This window comes from Haemaphysalis longicornis, unplaced genomic scaffold (assembly GCF_048455015.1).
Source record: "Haemaphysalis longicornis isolate Haplotype H1 unplaced genomic scaffold, Haemaphysalis longicornis Haplotype H1 scaffold_7, whole genome shotgun sequence".
Lineage (NCBI taxonomy): Eukaryota > Metazoa > Arthropoda > Arachnida > Ixodida > Ixodidae > Haemaphysalis > Haemaphysalis longicornis.
This window is the reverse complement of record NW_027526422.1, coordinates 124248642-124269928: the sequence shown is the minus strand read 5'-3', so window position 1 is coordinate 124269928 and position 21287 is coordinate 124248642. Positions and strand designations below refer to the sequence as shown.

Genomic DNA, 21287 nt, shown 5'->3' with positions numbered 1-21287 from the left:
TTTATTATTATCCAATGAAAGCGGGACCCCCTTTGTTGCTTACAACTGTTACTGAAGCGGAAATGTTTCAGTTCGCTCCGCAATCACGCTTGTCGATTGGCTTAAATGGCCCTAAAACATTTCCTGTGTTTCGTAATGACATCAGTATCTTATCCGTGGCCCGCTTCTCACCACAAAACGATTTTATGTCCCCTGCCTTGGCGTTAAAGCGATTTTTGTACATTTTCACTTCCAACAAAACCACCTCGAATTAAAGAAACAAGCGCAGCTTCTGTTCGATGTTATTTTGGGAAAAAGCCTTGGGTGCCCCGTTTTGCGAAAGACCGGTGCTGTCCGCTATGGTGGCCGCTGTAAAAAGTAAGGAACAAAAAGTCGCAATCCGTGCCAAAGTTCCTGTGTTGGCTAAGTGCCACTAGGTAAATCAAATGATGCGAAAATAAAATCATTAAAGCAGTTCCACTCAAAGTGAAAGCTGTTAAGTGCGGAGCAGTGATTCGCTAGAGCAGGGATCGGCAACCTTGTGAGCTGGAGAGCCCATTTCCATGAACCCAGTAAAGATCGTTTCCCCGAAGTCCGGTGTCGATCAGGAACCCAATTGCCCGGGCTCCGGTTGATTTGGCAGGTGGCTGGCAGGGCGATGGTGTTGAAGTTCTTGGAGGCGGCGGTCGAATTGATGAACTCGAGGCGTTGGGGTTGATTAAATGAAACGAAGGGTTTATATGCAGCTATTTCCAGTGGGAAAACTGGGTACATGAATAAAAAAAAAGGAAAACTTCAAACTGCAGCTAGACGCTAGCTCCGAGTGCGCACAAATCACTCGAGCTCCTCAACTTCGTCTAACTCTCCTATCCTCGGAGCGTACACAAACCGCTCGAGAAACCACGGCCGAGACTCTATCTCGCCGCAAGATCGGTCTAGTTGCCCGGTGCGGCGCTGCACCCTAAACCTCCGACGCGATCTTAACCTCGACTAGGGGGGCTCACAAATCCCAACCTAGCTATAACGGTCGAGACTCCTTGTCCCGCCGGGAACTGCCCAGCTCGGCGCTCAGACAAGAACGATTTCCAACGGCCAAGTTCGGCCTTATATAACCTCGAGATCACCCTCTCTCGGGAACGCCCCTGTAGCGTTCATACACGTGTATGGGAGTGCCCGAATTCACGTAGACAGCTGTCACTCAGCATCCCACGGAATATTCATTGAGGCGCTGCCACATTCGGGTAAACGGCACGCCCACCGACGAGCAGGTTCGTGTGACCCTGCGGGGCGAAAGCGAAAGACGGCGACCGTGCGCCATGGTGACCAGGGCGCAACAACAATAGAGACACGCCGGTAATCCCACCACCTCCGCGGGTCGGGCAGGCGTTCCTGGAATCCGGCGGCGGTGTCTGCTTTCTCAATGGGGGATTATCCTTGAGGAATGCGGTGGGCCAGACAATCCGTCTCCCGTGCGCGCCGCGACGAATTAGCGGTGGTTGCAGCGCAGTGTCGGCAGTGCTACGTCGCCAGACAGAGCGGCGCGTTCTCACGCGCACCCTGGGCGCCCGGCTGCTAATCTCATAAGTGGACCTTACAAACCCGATACGGCGGAGGGCCGCAGGGCAAGTCAAGTGTGAGGGGGGCTTTGGTTTGTAGGCAAAAATAAATATTTCAGTGAATTGACAATAATATTTGACCACGACATTAATCTGGCTTACTGTGAAGATGGGGACAAAGCCAAGTCCAAGCGATCAATTCTCTGTTCTTGTCTCCCGTCTAACCACGTTTTATCCCAAGACTGGCGTGTCGGCCTCCAGATTGGAAGTGACAGAAGGAGGGGGGTAGGAGGGGGGGGGGAGGGGTTCTGACTACGTGATCGGGGCCGTATCATACTCCCCAGCGGCCCGCGTGCTGCAGGTTCCCGATCCCTGCGCTAAAGGAGCTGTGGCGCCATATGCTGTCTAGTTTCTGTGTCAATCTGGCGTTGACACCGAAAGTAGTCAAGAAAGGGCGCCGTACCCCCTTAAAAGACCTATAGAAAGACTCAGTGGATTGACTTTTACGTATTTGGGGTGAATAATGGATTCACGCATGATTTTTCATCTCATTTTATGTGGCTTAGTTCTTATTTTCGGCCTAGCGACAGCATTCGTGTTAGCGGCGCAGCGCACATACCCCCTCCGACCCCTCAACACATCGAATTCCATAATGTGTGCCTGTATTGTGCACTGGATTTCACAACGGTTTCGTAACGCGAGGGACCCAGGCTCAATCAGTATCAGTGGAAGCGGTGATCTTTTCGAAGCCTCTGTTTGGGTGCGTCACGCCGCTTGACAATGTTGCCTAGATACCGTGACGCCGGACAAGCTATGACGAGAAGCGGGGCCCCTTAAGTGCTTCGCACTCAATTGGGTACATCCGACCTTTACGACATTTACACCAGGGTCTCCTAAGCAGGAGCTGAGGGTGTTACCACCCCACTTCGTCAGCACGTTGCCAGGTGCGGAGCAGGAGTTAGACTAGGGCTTGTAGTTGCTACGCTGGCATGACATTGCGTGGCAGGTGTACGTGACGGCTTGGGAGTAGAACAGCTGCATTCCTGTCGCGGTAGCTGTGGCTCAGTGGAAGCTGTGGCGTGAATTGTGGGCGCTCTGTGTATCGAAGTATTTCGCGCCAACGTGCAAAAACTCAAAAGCGAAGGAGGATACGCAAACACGATGCAGATGCAAAGAAGTCTTAGAAACTCAAATAATGCACAAGCGGGAAAGTAGGAGTAAATTGGCTGGCGATCACGATACTCCCTAAAGCAATATTTGGGCGCAGCAGCAGTGCGCTCACTCGTGGGTTTTTCGACGGCAGGGATGATGAGCCTCTGCGTGGGCGGCGAGAAGTGCGTCTCAGGGAGGGACCACGAACGGCGTCTTAAGCAAACGCACATTGCAGCCACACGCACGCCCCCCTCACGTTTTCACCAAGCGTCGCGCCATCGAGCGCATCGTACGGACACAGCATACTACCCCCTCCGCTCCCCTCTCCCACCGCACACTTTCGTAGAGCGCTGGCTCGGGCCGGCACGGCGAACCGCCCTCCCCTCCAAATTTCGCGACACTCTCCTCCTTTGCTTTGTTTCATCGTTCGCTTTTTCTTTCACTCGCCCGTCCAGGCAATCGTTTCCTCGGTTACGCCGACAACGCGGCTCAGCTCAGAGACGACCGCCAAAGGGCTGCGCCCTAAAAAAGAGACATGCGCGGGCGAATGTCGGCGAATGGAATGCAGCGGTGTTGTCCTTGCAAGAATTCATATTTCGGCGTTAATCCTTCGAGAATATCGAATCAGATCTAGAATCATCATAATCAGCAGCAGCAGCCTATCTACGCCCACTGCAGGGCAAAGGCCTCTCCCATTACTCTCCAAATACCTCGGTCCTGTGCCAACTGTGACCAAATTATCCCCGCAAACTTCTTGATCTCATCTGCCCATCTAACTTTCTGCCGCCCCTTGCAACGCTTGCCTTCTCTAGGCTGGTCATTAAGGGTAACAGAGTGGATCCCTAGAGGAGATCTAGAATATTGGCGACCAAAGACGACCATTTTATTACGAGGACGACAGGTGATACACTACAAGGACGACTGGGTGATAAATTGTTCCCATTAAATTCGCACAGAGATACCGAAACGCGCGCTTCCTTTCTAACAGATAAGGCAGCTGGTCCCGGCCACACACTGCCAGCAGAACACAAGTTAACAAAACAGAATGTATAGTTTGGAGCAGTATTCTATTACGAATAGTCTCGTAACAAAATATGTAAGCCACGTAAAGTAATTCAGCACCAACACTCCAAGCGTTGTCCACTTTGTCGTCTTGTCGTCTTTTAACTTGACCGCTTAATTCACGGCCTGCTCCGTAAATTAAAGTGTACGTAGAGTGCACATTGCGCGGCACGCTGAATTTTTTCCTCTCCCAAATTTCAGCTTAAAGACGTCAGGCTGCAGCTGTTCTTCATCAACGCCACGATGACTGATCCCCTCCTGAAGCTATACGGTGGACAGGTGAGGTGCGCAGTTGCAAATGTTGATGCTCGTAGTGCAGGGCCTTGGCTGACGGAGTATCGCGTCCCGTCCACAGGAGACCAAGATCAATATCAATAACCCCGTGCCGGGCATCTACCAGATGATTAAGCACTACTGGAACAACTACTTCTCCATTTCCAAGAACAACCGCGAACTCGACATTGCGTGAGTGAACTATGCTTGCTTTGGCCTCTTTCGCGGCCTTTAATTTTGCTGCTCGGGCATTCGGCGTCCATTGCACGCAAATGCCGCACAAAATGGGCGGCTGCTCAGAGAATCAAAAGCAGGTCAAAGATTGCGGGAAGCAAGACTAAATGTCTCAGGCAAGCTCCCATAAACGAAGTTGTCATTTCATTTGAAAAGAAGGGCTTCCGGAATGCGCTGGAAGCTCGAAACCTCGACACCACTGCAGCTTGGTGACTCCAGCTTACTAAAGGTTCAGTAAATGCGTTTTGGCGTTCGACTTAGAAACGTTTGTAAGAGACCTGTGCTGAGACCTACATGTAATTATTAGAAAAATAACACCTTAGGGAGTACCAAGTTAAGCTCTAGCTAATTGTTCTCTTTGCTGGCGATGCGACCGCGGGTATCTTCTGAGTCGCAGTAACTGAGAGAGCAACTGAGTGAAGGTGAGAGAAAAGATGGTGAAAGTAACGACAGCACACGTTTTGCAACTAGACACTAATGATTGTGCAGTACATCGTAAATAATGCTTAGTGTGTCGCACTAGTTTTTTTACCGCAGTTCCCAAGGACACCATGTAAAGCTAAGACTGTTCAACAATATTTGTTTGTTTTGAAGTGAATAGGGAGCAAAAAAGAAGGGTCTGTATTTGTTGGATTCCTTTACGCGTGCTTCGACCCAGCAGTAAGGTGAGCAGGCTAGAAATTTGTGAGGAAGAAATTGTTTGGGTGCTTAAAATATTTCGACTGACTAAAATTGTAGCCAGCAAGTTGAGCTAAACGTCAGACTTTGATTCTTCCTGCACCAGGTTATGTACTTACAATGCCTATATAAATCGAAACGGTCGGTTTTATTGGCTATGAGTGTACTTTAAGGAAGATTAATGGGCTAGGAAGGGCCGGAAGCTTTTCGAAGAAGTGCAGGTTTAACTTGTTAAGGGGAGGAGAAACCAACTAATGAATTTCACAAACCCCATCGTCAAGCATGCATAAAAGACTGCCGACGTTGTAGAACGGTTTATTTTTACACCTCCTTGAGGGCCGAAAACTAAACTTTCTGGAAGAAGTTTTTTTCTTCAAATTTTGGTGATTTTTTGTAACTCTAACAAAGTTCAATACCGCAAGCCATGCAGTGTAGTAGACCATCACATAACGAATCCAGTGTTTCAGCTGGCATCACGTGAAGAGTATTTTAGAAAACAAAACGCTGTTTACTTCTATTTTTCATCGAGCCGGCAAATGTTCAGAGTTTCGGAATGTATGGCAGCAATCACTCCAGTAGGAATACAAAAAGAACTTGAAAAATTAGGGTGTAAATGGCGTGAATGTACACCGGGAGCACAGTTACCGGGAGCACTAAACCATTGTACATAATCTGGATTGCAATCTTATCTGTCCTCGATTTCCTACTTTCCTATTTAGGTATGTTGCCTGGTACTTTTAAGTGTCTTGTAACGCAGCAGCTTACGTTCTCTTCGGGCCACCTTAATAATTTTTCGCAATTTTTTTTCCAGCTACACTGGGTCCATTTTCGACATCTACAGCACTTACCATTATGACCTAAATTCTCTTTGTAAGTGTTCGTTTGCAGTCGTGCTTTTACCATAAATAAACCAATAAAGGTACTGATAACCTTAAGTGGTGCCAAAACATTTCCCGAAAGAGGTTACTGCTCTTTCAATATGCAGTTGCAGCCAAAATGTATTAATCGCCTGTTTCTGTATTAAGATGAAAATGTTGATATTTCCTATTTCCCGTGAGAAATGGAGGCAGTTTTGTATGGCGTTATTTACTGTTTCATGCCGTCGTATTTCACGTTTAATGCAATTGTATTTGTACTTGACGGTTGTCTTCAGAATGGCTAAGTAAATTAGGCTAAACGCTGTATTATTGCACTGGGACTAGTTCTTACAGAAGTACTACTCCTTGGAACATTCCCAGTCGACATCCCGACGAACTTTGCAATGTGCCCTGGCGGCCGCGAATTTGACGCCTTGCCAGTTTGAACGTATGTCTGGAAATTAAAAGCTGTACACTGGTGATCGTCGCACGGCAATGAAAGAGTTGGGATCAAGCAAAAGCAAACTCTCCGAGTGGTTTTCTGGTTTCGCTGTTGGTCCTCGTTCGAACGTTCACTTTATTCATGAACGAAAGCAGCTAGGTCCCGTAAGAGCCCGCAGTACCTAAACTGAGTTTATACAAGTTACCACAGAGAAGAAAAGCAGAAACAGGAGATGCTTTAGGAATGTTTTCTACGCAGCTCCCACGCTTGGAACTGAATGAAACATTCCGAGAATGCTAGCCTTGCATAGAAACTACAGCTCCACAGAAATGCTGCAATGAAAGTAGAAAACGTCCATTCGAGCTGAAGAAATTATTCATGGGGCTCGTTCGCGTAGTTTTAATAGAACGCTTATGATCATCCACATTTGTTTGTAACTGTTCAACGTAGCATCCAGCGTCACTTCGCGACAGCCATACTTTCGATATCCACTTCTGCTTGTACGCCCTTGGCCACATGGAGGGCCGTGGCCATGTACGAGTGCTTACTTTTGTGTGCGCATCAGTAAGACGATATCGTAAGACGATGCTGATATAGACGCATGCGCAGAAAGGAAAAAGAGAAGGAGGGACAGCTGGTGCTTGTTATTGGCTTGCGGGCTGCGGTAGCCAAATGCTATACAAGCTGCTGCACAAGCTGAAAGGTTGCCCTATTAAAGTTTCAGTGGTGTTAGGCAACTTCTATAATATCCGCGGCGGCCGCTTTTCTGATGGAGGAGAAAAGCAAAAACGCCCGTGTGTACGAGATTTCGGCGCACGATAAAGATCCCCAGGTGGTCAAAATTAATCCGGAGCCCTCCACTACGGCGCGCCTCATCGCCTGCGTTGCGTCGGCGCGTTAAACCCCACAATCAATCAACTTCTATAATATATGTAGATGGGACGAGGAGCGTGATATGTTATCAGACGTTAACTTCGGTAGACCTAGTGTCACTAGATAAGGTTTCAATGTGTCGGCTCTCTGTCCTCTTCTTCTACCGGGCCGCCGTCATAATCATTGATGAGTTGACGTCAGGTGACATTTGTTTGCACTGCGACGGTTCATGGGTGCCTCCATTTTGTTTATGGTTTATGCGTTTTTGCCGGCCAACTCTGCCAAACTCCCCCCTGCTCTGCGGCTGCGCGCGTTCCGAACGCGAATCAAAGATAACGCGTGTAGCGGCATTTAAGCAGCAGAAGTATGTCCGAAGATGCCGTTTGGCCGTGTCTTCGGCAGTGTTGTTAACAAGCGACCCGGTCGAACGTAGCGGTGAGGCCGTAGAAGCGGCAATCTCCCAGCACTGATAAACACCAAAATGGCTGCCGTTGCTGATTTTCGTGCCTCAATGGTGGTACTCCGATACCTGATCTAGTGACGTGACCAGCTAACCCAAAGCCCTCATTACAGCCCTCATTACAACAAGAGTGGGTTTTGCAGCGGTCATTACAGCTACTTTTGGCCACTACTCGTACATCCATCCGAAGCCTAAATGATGGTTAACGCCGGCAAAGCTTGGCCCAAAAGTGTGCCGTCGAAGACATTGTAGCCTGTGTATACCGCAAAATATATGCTGGAGTAAAGAAATATTATAGGTCAAATACTATATTATGGGTCAAATTATTATAATATAGGTCAAATAATTATAGGTCAAATAGCCTATGCTGCCAACAGACCGTAAACACAATAGGGGTCGTAAAAGGACAGGACGAAGGGATAAACAACGAAAATATGGGGGAAAGGGTGGAATCATTGAAATGATTGATTATGAGGTTTGATTCGCCGACGGTACAGAGGCGATGAGGCGCGCCGCTCCGAATTAATTTTGCCCGCCTGGGGATCTTTAGCGGGCCCGAAATCTCGAGCACGCGTGCTTCTTCGCTGTTTGCTTCCGCCATAAAAGCGGCCGCCGCGGCCGGAAAAGGGTCGACTCAGCTAGCCCGCGATAGACGTCGCGGGAAATCTTTGGGAGATGCCTGCATGCTGCACTAGACACAGCCAGGCTGCTGCTGCTGCTGCTGACGATGATGATAATGATGATGAAATAATGCATCACTTTCTAAGATAAACGCGTTGGATCCTGCTGTGGTGTTCTTGTGCTCACAAGAGGTTTCTCGTTCTGCTATCAGTTAGAGAGGGCAGTTTACTCATGGAGATATTTTATGCCACTTTTATGTGAGGAAGATTTTTTTTTATAATTTGGGGTATGTATGGGATAAGGGAAAATTTATCCGTATGTATGGAAGTAGATAAAAACCGGTCGTCAGGCCACGTTTATCATGACCCTATTCAATTTATTGGGCAGCATGAGGGTGCCAAAATAGGTAAAGAGTGAAGATTACGCTCATAATAAGTAGTGGCTAGTAACTTCTTTCTTAAGTAATTTACAGAAGTAACACCATTTAATCCTCGCCACACAGAATGCCAAGTACCCGCTTCTCCGTGAAGAGCGCAACACGCTTCTCCGTGAAGAGCGCAGCATTGTTCATAATTGTTAGTATGTGCGTGTTTATGAACAGACCTGTCATCAAATCCAGTGCTCTTCGATGTTCCTGGTTATACATCCGTGGGCTAGATATCGTGAGAAATTCGGCACTTGCTCCTCAGCATCGTTATTAGTTTATGCCATAAAGTGAGCAAGGTAACCAACAAGAATCTGCGCTTGTACTGTGTATTTGGATTTTAAGGGTCATGTGGTCGTCCGTTGTTCGTGCGTCTGTTCATAGCTATGTTTCCTGACTTATGGATCTTTTGGTTACGAAAAAATGAGGATATAATATACGCACGTTTGTGCCCTACTCTGTATTTGTATACACACACACTCTCTATACACTAACACATGAACGTGGGCCGATAAACTTAGCTATATATAGAAGATTATTAGCTTTATTTACGGAACTAAATATATACGAATATCTGTTCGTTCATGCGCACATACCGACGGACGTAAAAATAGTGTTTTGACACAGCGCGAGCATCTGCTTGCGAACACACTGGGCCTGAAGAAGGTACGCTTTACAAATACAGCAACTACCTCTAATGGTAAACTTCATGCATAAAACGCTGTGTTCGCGGGTTTTCTTGATATGTTTACTGCTGCGGCGTTTCAGACATTTCCCACGGATCGTTCCACGGACCCATGTATGCAAGAGACAAGAATTTGTAAGTGACTTATCCTATTCCCTCGCTAGAAAGCAGCAAAATTTATAATTGAGAAGAATGAGCTTGGTAGCCTGGTGCAGTACATGGGATCTCTTATGCCCATGCTCCCATACACACCATGTACATCGGAACGAAAACGCTAAAGGTGCCATTCATTGGTTGCAATTTTTCACCAAACAGTGCATACGCATACCTCCTACAGTAATACTTTACCGAGCACCCTTTGAAAGAGTACATGTTCAAGTGCAGGACTTTCCACATATTCGAAGGAAGAGAAAAAGTGGAACTGATATTGCCAGAAAGCGGTAGGCACTACGTTTTCACGTAATCCACCTACCACAGGCGCGTGCCCTCCAGTGGAACGCTAGATCAGGCAAATGGGGCATTGAAGATACCGATATGTTCACTTGTCAGGTTGAGCATCAGAACAGCACCTAACGAGCCCTGTGAATGGTTCCGATTATGTCTATATATGCAATTTTATCTTCCAGGCTGCTGGATCTGGTGAAGAGTGGATATAGAATTGGCAGAAACCTTTTGAAAGCAATTGACGAACGTGGTGAGTGTCTCGAAACGAAGTGCGAACGCGGAGAAAAAGGGTTTTGGCACTGTAGAAGCCGTCAGGGGAAGTTGTGCACAATCGCTCCAGATAAGAAATTGTGTTGCGTCTGGCTACTAGCCATGCAAATTTGCCATAGTTATTCCAGAGGATTGCTTAGGCTATGTGTGGGCGCTTGTAGAACGTTCGCGTACCGAAAGTGATCGCATAAGCTTAAACATAACTGGAGCATTTACCTGATTGGCGGTTAAAAGCTGACGTCGTCACAGGACGTGGCATTTATGCCTGTGCTTTTCCAACTTCGGGGGCTAAAAAAAAGTCAAGCGTGAAAGCGAAAACGAAAAGGAAGTTTACACAAAGACGTTAAACATTTTATCCATTAAGCGCATTTTATTACAGAAGTCACTTCTGCACTTGATTGTAAAGTCTAATAACTTGATGCGAAATGCCGTGAACGAGATCATGTTTCTGCGGCTTTTTTGTTCCGTTTTTAAACAAGAGGTAGTTCGAGCAAATAAGTAGTTTAAGCTTCTAGCCTTATGGGGAGCATGAACTCCGCGGGCCGCGGACGATGCTTTTGGGCGGAGACGAGAAACATGTTAAAAAATGCCGTGAAGCGGGTGTCCAGAACTTTTATTGTACATGGTACTGTGTTAAACTCACGTAACATTTAAACTGTGTAAGTGACCAGAGAGAGAGAGAGGGGGGAGAGGAATAATCTATGATAAAATCACCTCAGTTCATTTGTTCTGCTCAGAACGGGTAGAAAACACCAGGACTCTTGAGGTGCCCTCTCGCGAACGGACTGACGTCATAGTGTGTTTCAAATGAGGTTTGTCGCTACCTGAGCATGGAATTTTATATTTTTCTCTCTAGTGGTGGATAGTAACGAAATCTTTATTTACGGGCCTTTTTGGGGATGATCTCGCACAGAAATTGCGTATTCGCTTCGTGTCGCCCCGTTATAGTCCTCTCAGCCAATGTTCTAAACTTAGAGAGCAGGATGCTGCCAAAGAACGTACAGCCGTTGGTACGCAACTACTACTGCTCCCTATGCCACGTTTTGCCGTAAGACTGCGCGTCAATCGTCTGAAAACTTCCACATGTACATTCTGTTCAATGTACTTTCAAGTTGGCTTGAACTAATTTGTAACCCCCTTGGCGAAAAACCCATAATCGTCTATCCGGTGTTGCTTCGGTGCGAAAACTGAAATTGCATTTTTAAAGGAAGAGTGAGCTAATACTGGAGCTCGAAGAGCAGTTGACGAGTAAGTGTTGTATAATAAAGATTTTATTTATTTCTCATTTGAAACTCGTCATGCGACGGCACGACGATCATTTGTAATGCTAGCACAATGAAAATTTCTGGAACACCCTCGCGACGTTGCCGTTATAGTGGTAATCAGAGGCCACTACATCCACAGCGCTCTGTGCGGTTAACTTTCGCAAAAGCGACGGTAGACGCGGGCACACCGACTGTCAGCAAAGTTCGCAGTCTCACTTATAAGACTGAAGGTTCCATGACAGATCGAAAGCAGAGGTGCGAGTACGAAACTCAGGCAAACAGGTTTTACTAGATCTCAAGCTGGGTTGAAAGTTTGGGCCATAGACAAGGGCGTAACATTTCGAAACACTTGCATGTACGCGAGCAGAACCACATAGATACAACATCGTTACTTATTAGTAGGAACACATGCACCAATATAGTCGGGATGAGCGGGAAGAAATTAAGCATCTGAGCTCTCATCGTTTTTTGTGCAGGCGGCTACATTGACTCGGAGCACAATCGTGAGGACTGGATGGGCTACTACACGCGTCAGCGGCTGTTAACCAACAAGCAGTGCGTCTTCAAGCAGTATGCAAACAAGCGGGTACCCGAGAGTCGCCTAAGGGTGAGCCTCCCATCGATTGAAGGAAGGTTGTCTGGAAGTACTGAATTGGCCACAAATTCGTGCTGTCACGTGGAAGCAGGTACAGTAAAAGCGCGTTAATTCGAACCCATAGGGAACCACAAAATTGTTCGAATTAAGCGAGGTTCGAATGAGCGGAAAGGCGCTAGCATGAACGAAAATCGCGCCACACTGCGCGGGTAGAACTCAAAGAAGCCACCTCTGGACTCGTCATCGCGAAGTAGGCGCTACTACATGTTTTCGGCAGGTTATTTCGTAAATAACGCCTCGTAAAAAATAATGGCATGCGCCGGAGCACTGGCGCCGGTGGTGTGGCGCCCTTTGTAGCAGCGAAATAAGCTGTTGCAGGAGCGTAGCGTGCGTGCCACCCTGTTATTTTTCGGTTTTGTTCTTTGCATCTCTAATCAATTTAATTTGGGTTGGATTTGCAACACATTGTAATCATTCCGGGCCGACTTCTTCTGCAATGAGCGATGAAAACTAGGGGATCATACTTCGAAATAACTGTTCTGGATACCGATGCGTGCGAAATATCTGAGGTTTTCCCCCATTGAAACATACAGGGCTGGGCCGGGAACAGGGCGTAAGTTTGAAATAAGCATAAATTCCAATTAACCGCGTTTGAATTTACGAGCTTTTACTGTACTAATGATAGTAGGAATGTAGAACGGAGAGGCAAGCCATCGCCTTGCGATACGTGAACGCCACTTTTAAATAGTTGCACCGCCTTTACAGATTTGCGGTTCCCAAAAACGACGTATGAAATTAAATTATGTCAATAACTTTTCCACGGCCGGTATTCAATGCAACAAATTTGCTTCGTTGTCAGTAAAGGCACGCGATGAAGCCCAAACGCCTATCATCTGTAAATTGCATGAGTATAGGAGGAGAAGCAAAGATATTGCGTGAAACAAGCCAAGGAAACCCGCCGTGCTTGAGTAATTGTATACACAGCATTATTAGTGCCCAACGGTCAATTGGTTCGGTGGCAGCCGCCGCTGAATTATTTTGGCGGAATGCGCGTCCGATATCAGTTATGAACATACCATTTCCAAGATAAGCGAAACTAACAACACTGTTCCTTAGTTAGAGCTGCGGCAAATTCGACGTCAGCTTTACAGATGGCAAGAATATATACGTCATGTGTCAGTGAAAGGATATTTCCTGCTGGTGCCTGGACTGACGCGTGTGTCAAGTGCGTGCAAGCGCTTCGTTGCCGTCGGTTGTAAGGTCGCTGCGCCACGCTGATGCTGCCGTCACAGCAGCTGTTTCGTTTGTGGCTCTTTACGGGTAGGCTTCAGTTTGTAATAGAATATTTTCGAATAAGCATTCAATAGTGATTTTTGTATTCACTTACATACAATACCCGTCATCAAATGATGAATGGGAAGACATTTAAAGGCAATCCGGCGGCAGCGCGCCTGCTTCGTTTTCTTGCACACAAACGAAAGGCGCCGCGGGGAGAGAGTTCTGTTTGTGTTTTTTAATAGAAAACTGTCGTTACGTCATTGTACATTTACCTGCTGGTGCCGCTTGACGACGCTAGGCCTCGGAGTTGATGTTAGGCCCATCGTCACGCCGTTTAAGACCTCTTCCGCTGTATTTTCAGCCGTTTGGTTCCTTACCAGCGCGGACACCGTTGCCAAGTCTTCTGTACAGTGGTGAGCTCGCTTAGGGTGAACACGGGAGCGCGTGGCCAACGGTATACTATCAGAGCATCCTACCGTGGGACGCGCGAAGCCGCACGCATCCGCTGTGCGGGTCGAGCGAGGCTATGCTTTCAGCGAGCGCATTGCGTCATCGGAGCGTCTGAACGTCGTCTGCTAACTAAATCTTGCTTGTAGCGGTGGAGCAATCGACCGCTGTGTAAATACCTGGAACCAGGAATTCGCAAGAGAAATGTTTCCAAGTCAGCGGTTATTTGTTCATTAGCTTGAATGCAATGAAAGCGGCTCGTCCCATCTGATCTCGCCAGCTTGCTTCAAGCAAACTTGATAAATAGGTGACGCTCATTTTAACGGCACTAGATATTTTTTAAGTGGTTAACACTCAAATCGAAGGAACACCTGCGCGCAATGTTTATCAGAAATAAATTCAGAGCTCGAAGTGAGCTCGGCTACTACAACCTCGATGTTCAATTTGCGGGGGAGAAGCACTTCGTGATTTTTATTAGGCGTGTTTATACAAGGATCGAGGATTCGGGGTTCGAAGCGAGACAACAATTAGCAGACGACGCGCAACATAGCTAAAGACGTGCAGGTGCTCCGATGACGCGATGCGCGAGCTGGAAGCGAATTGTAGTTCGACACGCCCAGGGCATGCGTGATGCTTCGTGCAGCCCACGGTAGGCTGCTCTGATAGCACCGGCGGCCAGGCGCTCCCGTGTTCACCCTAAACGAGCTCGCCACTGTACATCCGCGGTATGCTGAGAAGTAGGATGGAAGTCCTTCAGCACTAAAAAGACCCCGTGTGCATACCTGCTGAGTTTGAATACCAGCTAAACAATAGATCGGATGTCCAGTATTATATAGCAATTGTAGTAACGTGTAAATTCACTACCTTTGTTCCGTTCAGAAGAAATGAGAGTTGATCATTTCCAATTTGTCGAACGAAATGGATCAATACAGACTCGATGCCTGTCCATTTTTAAGTGGTGATGTGTGCTCAATATTTCGGAGCACCACTGTAGTTCATAACGTTCTCCAAAGTCAGTGGGCCTGTAGGCATTGATGAAAGTAAGGGAAAACGTAAACTTCCACAATGTCGTACCCGCACTGTTAAGCACCGCGGCACCAATGTAGTTGCTACATGCAGAACTCTCACACCTTATAAACATTCGCGGACAGCGCTTCGACTTACTGCTCGTGGCTTTCGTCGGCTGCTTTTCTCCAGAACACATTCAACGCTGGGTGTTAGAGCCTGTTCGTGTTTGTGAATTTTAGTTACCTGTGTACAATTTCTAAAACTTTTCAATAGCGTTTGCGTTAGCAGAAGAGCAAACAGGTGTAAATGTTTTCAGGTGAAGCTGTATCTGGCTGTGTGACTGTGTATCTTTCTGCTTGGTCAACAAAACGACAGTGCGTCCCCTCATTGTGTGTACTTCAATCACATCCGTGGCTAGATTGTTCCAGCTTCCCGAGGTGGCGACAATCGTCCACACTGAAGCGCAATCCAGAGGCTCCACTATCTTTGAAGCACGAGCTGTTCTATAGCGCGAGGGGTCCGTGTTAGAGAGCTTTGCTTACGCGCATGCTTGCTTTGTTTGGGTCCGACTTAAACTTGAGAGAGTGCTCAGACATGTGTCGGCGTGTGGCCGGCGTCGGCCACGTCTACGCCCGCACGCCCTCTCTGGTAGCGGTCCTATACTCGGTTACAACTCAAGAACGGCACCACCTCATGTAGTGTATCACTCCGCCAAAGCGCCGGACCCGTGACGTCAGTGCGCGCGCGTTTTGAAAGGGGTTTGCTATGAATGCGTGATATCGTCTGCCTTGTCTCACGCAGTTTGTTTGTCGTCCCTGGAGTCGTTTGTAAGCATATTAGGTCCAAATAATCACGGGAACGGCTCACGCCATGTTCAAAATATTCCCAGTAACGCCCTACTTGCGTCGCGCGGAGAAACATCCGGCTACGGTGATAAGGCACAGCGGCAACTTCCGGTGCCGTTCTTAAGTTGTCACCGAGTATAAGCACTTTTGTGGTCAGCTTCTCTTCCTTTTGCTCTCCCGTGGTGACGGCTGGGGCGCCGTGTCATGGACACGTCGAAACGTTGCGCGTTTCTAGTTTTGTGCGGCTTCTCAGAGTGTCTGCATTAGTCTATTCGAACTTATAGAAAACCAGACTGACAAAACAAGAATTCTCAGTGCGCACCTTCTCTCACCATGACCACCCATAAGGATACTGATCGAGTTCGTGGCTTTGTTCAAGATTCGGTGTTGCATGATCTTTGTTGCTTATGCACCTTAGCACAGTGGAATGACCGATGATATTTTTCTTAACCGCGATGTGAAATTTCTTCACCAGTATACGACCTGGATTACCTTCCACTGGCGTGTACTGTTTAAAGTGTTCTACGTGGGTTTCAGGGAAACATCTGGCTCGATTTATATAGGCAGCGAGACTAAATTGATTCTATATGAATATTGCCTTTGTAGGCTTTTTCTGAATAGTGTTCCGTTTATTTTTCAGCTCAATGCCAACGCCACTATTGATGAGGACATGATTGATGTCGCCGTCATCACGCCTCTGCTGAGGGCAAGTACATTTTCCTAACCTTGCGAATTTACCGCACTACCAGATAAAGAGAAATCAGTGTTCCGGGAGTATGTTTTTCAATACTTATAATTATTTCTTCGGTGAAAATGGTACTTCTTTGCAGAAGTCCTGCGTTATGTTGATAGCCATATTTGCTTTTAATGAAAGTTACAACGTACAAACAGGCATTTAAACCTTTCTGAAGTTTTTGCTTACGTGTCTTACCATTTTCGCACTTCATCATACGAACGCCTTTAAAGAGGCTATTTATAATACGATGTTGCACCTGGAAGGGGGCTTTTCTTCCAAGACTTTCCTTCCCCGACACCCATCTATGGACAAATAAATGTCACTTATCTCACTCACTTCCTCTCAGGAAGCCAGTTTTAGTAGATCTTTTAACTTGTGGTAAGGCTTCGCAAACTTGGCAGCCTTAGCGATACCTACAAAAATATAACCTCTGCGGGGGAATAATTTGCCTCGCTGAACAGTAGTGCAACACAAAGAAAGCTGAAATGAGTGCCTGTTATCGTTCTCGCTCCTCCCGGTACCAGTTCTACAGGAAGCTCATCTACGAGAAGGCCTACCCGTTCCCTGACTACCGACTGCAGGGCCTGCACCACATTTCCTCTGATCAGCTCTTCTTCTACTCCCTGGCAGAGGTGCGTGATGCTCTGTTGCGCTAACCTGATGTCTTTGTGCTTCTTGCTTTACACATAAAAAATGCTTTAGAGGGACAGACAAACGATTTTTGTGGAGTACATGTCCTCTCGCTCATATAGAAGCCCGTGTTTTCTATGTTGGATAACCACGACGAATTTCTAAATAAATTGGCGGACTTGAATTTAACTTGGAACTAAACTTTCTGAAATCTGCGATGTGGCGCCGTGTAGTGTCTAAACGTGAAACTACCGCACCTACACAAACTGCTCCGTCGTTTCGAATGCGTTATTCAAAAACGACATGAAGGAATAGGAAGACTGCGTTTTATCGTTTTAGCTGGGGACGCCTTCTTTTTTGAGGACGATTTGAGCGCCTTCTTTCATCTCACGTACAGTAAAAGTATGTTGCCGCGCGGCTGACTGTCAGGCTTGCCAGCGTATTTAAGGCAGATAGATGTAAAATTACTATTTACAAACGTTTTATCACGCCATTAGGAAAACCGTTTCGATTCAATGTGCCTAAAGTGACGCCGTTTCATTTCGAATACAGCTCATACACTCCACAAAAATCGTTTGTCTGTCCCATCACACCCCGAAGTAACTTCTCAACAAACACGCACCTTTGCTCAATAACTAACAACGAATAGTACCATTCTCTAGTTTGTTCGACTGTGCTGTGTGTGGTTTTCCGCATGTTGCATTTAACGAAGGCTTTTACTCATGGGCAGGGTTTGCATGGCGGGTAGAAGTCGGGATTTGGCTTAAAAACGACGGTGTGGCCTGCATTGTTTTTGCGTTAGGTCTCAAAAACACTGCCCTTAGTAGCAGTTGTTCTGCGGTGCATTTCCTGTTGAGAAAAACCTGCACTCGATTACGAATGCCGAAGTAAACTCCGTGAGTGAGGACTTAGTAAAATCTGAAATACGCTCCGCACTGTAGTGGGAGTTTAGTGAAGTTCAGTCCTTCCGGTACCTCACTCAATTTTACTCGTGTCAACCACTGAACGTTCCCCTGGAAACATCATGACCACGCTGCAACGAAGCTTCTCTGCAAGAAAAATTGGAGTGCAACTAAAGCATAGTGAAGTATGCCCTTTTCTGTCCACCACCTCTTGTGCGTGTCTTCTGCTTTGCTTTATTGCCTTTCTGTTTTACTTAATTGCCTGAACTATAACCTATATATGCGTAGTCATGTTCAGTGAAATCGTTGTTTAGTTTGACTTCGATTCTGCCGGATATCCCCCCTGACAATATGTCGGCTCTATACCTCCGGCTTTCTGTTTTTGGTCAATTATCTTTAATAGTATACGCCTCTCTTCGAGTGAGGGCAACGGCGCTGGCTTGATGTTGACCCGTGGCCAATTCATTGTATTCTACAAACGTTGCGAAATTGGGTGGGACCCGCCGTGGTGGCTCAGTAACTAAGGCGTTGTGCTGCTGAGCACAAGGACGCGGGTTTGATTGTCGGCTGCGGAAGCCACTTTTCTGATGGGATCAAAAAGCGAAAACGTCCGTGTGTTCGAGATTTCGGCGCACGGTAAAGATTTCCAGGTGGTTAAAATTATTCTAGAGCCCTCCACTATGGCTCGGCTAATCGCCTTTGTAGCATGGGTGCATCAAACCTCACAATCAATCAATCAATCAATCAATCAATCAATCAATCAATCAATCAATCAATCAATCAATCAATCAATCAATCAATCAATCAATCAATCAATCAATCAATCAATCAAACAATCAATCAATCAATCAATCAATCATTCGATTAATGAGGTCAGTGTCTTGCGCGTTCCAGCGAGCCTCTATTTGCTCTCACGTTTAAGTTTTTATTTTACCAGCTTGGAATAAATGCCATTTCTCTTGCAGTCTTTCTGTGAGAAGACAAGCCGCGAAGCTGTTGATGAGCTGATCAACAATGGAACCTTCAGTCCTAACAAATACAGGTAAGACAGCTTGTACTTACGCAACAAACCAAAGCCCGTTTGTAGCGCTCTTTGTTTATCCCTGTTTTCCCTGTGAGCATTCTAAGGCTGCGGCCTGGTACAGGTACCAGATAATGATCTCTGTGACATAATCCGTTGTGCGTAGAACAGCGATCGTTCTCTCGGGTACTTCATGGCCAGCGAACCTAAGTACTGAACGTGCGTGTGGCTACTGGATGAAAGCATTGGAGCTTTTTCAAAAGTTTGGGAAATGTGATGCGCTTGCAGCTTAATTGAATTTTTCAAAATGGTGGATCACTCAATGGGGCAAATAATCTGTTGCTAGCAACCGTGTTGTAAGATCATCAGCATATTGAGTTTAAATATACCATAGTGAGGCTGAGCAGCTCCCGCACGTGTTCTCAGCTTCTCTGTTCTTCCGCCCCGTTTCTTTGCACGATTTTTTTTTGAGAAATATATATTTACTCAGGGACGGGTGAGTGAGTGTGAACGAGATAGTCAAGATCTGTGGTTTCCGACTAGTAACCACTTATGACATCATGACAGACTTTGGCAACCAACAGGGCTTATAAACAAGCTGTGAATGTGCCGCTGTCTCGGTGTAAGGACTTGATAAGATAGCTTTGCGCCAGCGTTTGCATTGTACACATGGTTTACTGCAGCGTGCTCGTTTTACATATTCCAAGCTACAGAATTTACTCCAAATAACATGCAAGGCCAAGCTGAAAATGCGGAGTCGTTTTATAGCAAGGCAACAGAAAGCGAACATAAAAGCACGAATATAGAACGAAATTTCGAAGCGTGTATTTCTTACGGCGACCGTCTTATCAGTGCGTTAGCGTGCTTGCTCTATACTGCAATAATCGGGAACAGTGACTGAAAACCTTAAATCTGGAGGTCCTTGTTTTGCAGCGTGTTGTTTACCTACGACTGTAAGGAACCATCACGGGCGTAAATGTCAAATATAGAGCCTTGTATTATGCTTTAGCCTTAGGCATGGTTCAGTCATAAAAATCCGTTAGGCGGCGTCACAAACTCAAATTTTAATTGAAAGACGACGATGGCTTGGGAAGAATCTGCGGCTGCGGGGGTGAATAACGGATAGATTACGAGCCAAAGCAATAAAGCGAGGCGATAAAAAGAATTTGGAAATTGAAGAAATTCCTTTCAGGTGGAGGAAATTGGGGCACGTTTTCCATCTTCTCACACCAATATATCCATTACTTAGGAGGGAGCTTTACCTGGATTTGATGACTAATTATTTGTGATAGCAATCCTTCAGCGTTTGCAATGCCACTGGCAGATAATTTATTGTTAAAAGCCGGAAGTCGGTTCTGGAAACAAATGCGCCTGCAGCCTGGAGGATAAAAGGCAGATCACGAGCCAGATAATAGGTACACCTAAGGCTCAAATGGACTTAAGACAATTAACGAATTATCTTGAAGGCGAAACATATCGGCGTAAATTTTGCATCTGCTGACATTGGTGACCAGTACGCTACAAGATTTTCTTTGCGTGTGACGATTATTTCTGGCAGCTATCCGGCAGCATCCACAAAGCCACTGACAGATACCTTACAATGATGTGCTGTTCACGCAGGATCAACAATCCCCTACGCAACTCGCAGCACTTTGTCAGGGCTTTCTCGTGCCAAGACACAAGCGCCATGAACGCTGGCCGCCAGAGCTGCGACTTCTGGTCCACCTTCCGCAAGGACTTCTAGCCCGCCCACATGCCTCGTTTCACAAAATAAAATGCCCCTCTACAGACCACACACGGACCATGTATTTTTATTGAAAGAGTATTGGCAAAAAATTTATAAGCTGGCATAACCATAGTTTCATATTAATATATACTAGAGGGAAATCTGGCGCCGGTGTATAGGGGAGCCACGCTTCACCGAGCATTCCGTCGTGCACCGGGAAGGCACATTGTTGTCCTTTGAATAGCTCAAGAACAACCTGAGAAGTTGGCACTGGCTGCAAAAAAGCAACAATATTACCGTAAAAGATTATTCAAATTTGTTTTGTTATAAAATTGAATCTCCAAAAAGATTTTTTGTCAGTGCTAATTTAGAAGCTTCATGCACGATGAACAAGAAAAAGATGTTGCCCTTCTGGCTTCGAGACAAAAAAACCCGCCCGCATGTTCCCGCAGGGGGAACTCGAGTAAATGCGTCGCAGAGTGGTGGGGGTATCGCGTGAATGTTGCCGAATTGGGTATGGTTTGGGAATGCTTAATTGTTATTTCGTTTTTATTATTCTTATTTATTGAATGAAGGAGAAGCGAAGGCAAGGAGTGTAAAGTTAAAGTCTGTATTTGTTGCTTGGTGCCGTCAAATAAAGCGTCAAGTCAAGCGAAAGCCAAGCAAAGACACCCTTGACTGAATTCCGAACGCACGCTCCGTCGCTTATATACAAACCGCCCGCGTTCGAGGGACAGGAGTACGGGGGAGAGACACGCATGCGCACACTTCTGTACATAAGCGCGCGAACTTTACACGCACCCACCACGCCGTTATCACGTGTA

General features: G+C 46.5%; 1 protein-coding gene across 1 annotated transcript in view; it reads left to right on the top strand.

The window, feature by feature from the left end:
- LOC144146511 (neprilysin-1-like) overlaps window positions 1-20511 on the top strand; it is a gene marked incomplete in the record, with an annotated part of 55392 nt that extends 34881 nt beyond the window's left edge. The window contains 10 exon segments of the mRNA XM_077678456.1: window positions 3951-4028; window positions 4105-4214; window positions 5746-5804; window positions 9380-9431; window positions 9923-9990; window positions 11752-11882; window positions 16089-16154; window positions 16709-16816; window positions 18682-18758; window positions 20358-20511. Coding sequence (XP_077534582.1) covers window positions 3951-4028; window positions 4105-4214; window positions 5746-5804; window positions 9380-9431; window positions 9923-9990; window positions 11752-11882; window positions 16089-16154; window positions 16709-16816; window positions 18682-18758; window positions 20358-20481 — 873 coding nt within the window.
- Between the last annotated feature and the right edge of the window lie 776 nt (window positions 20512-21287).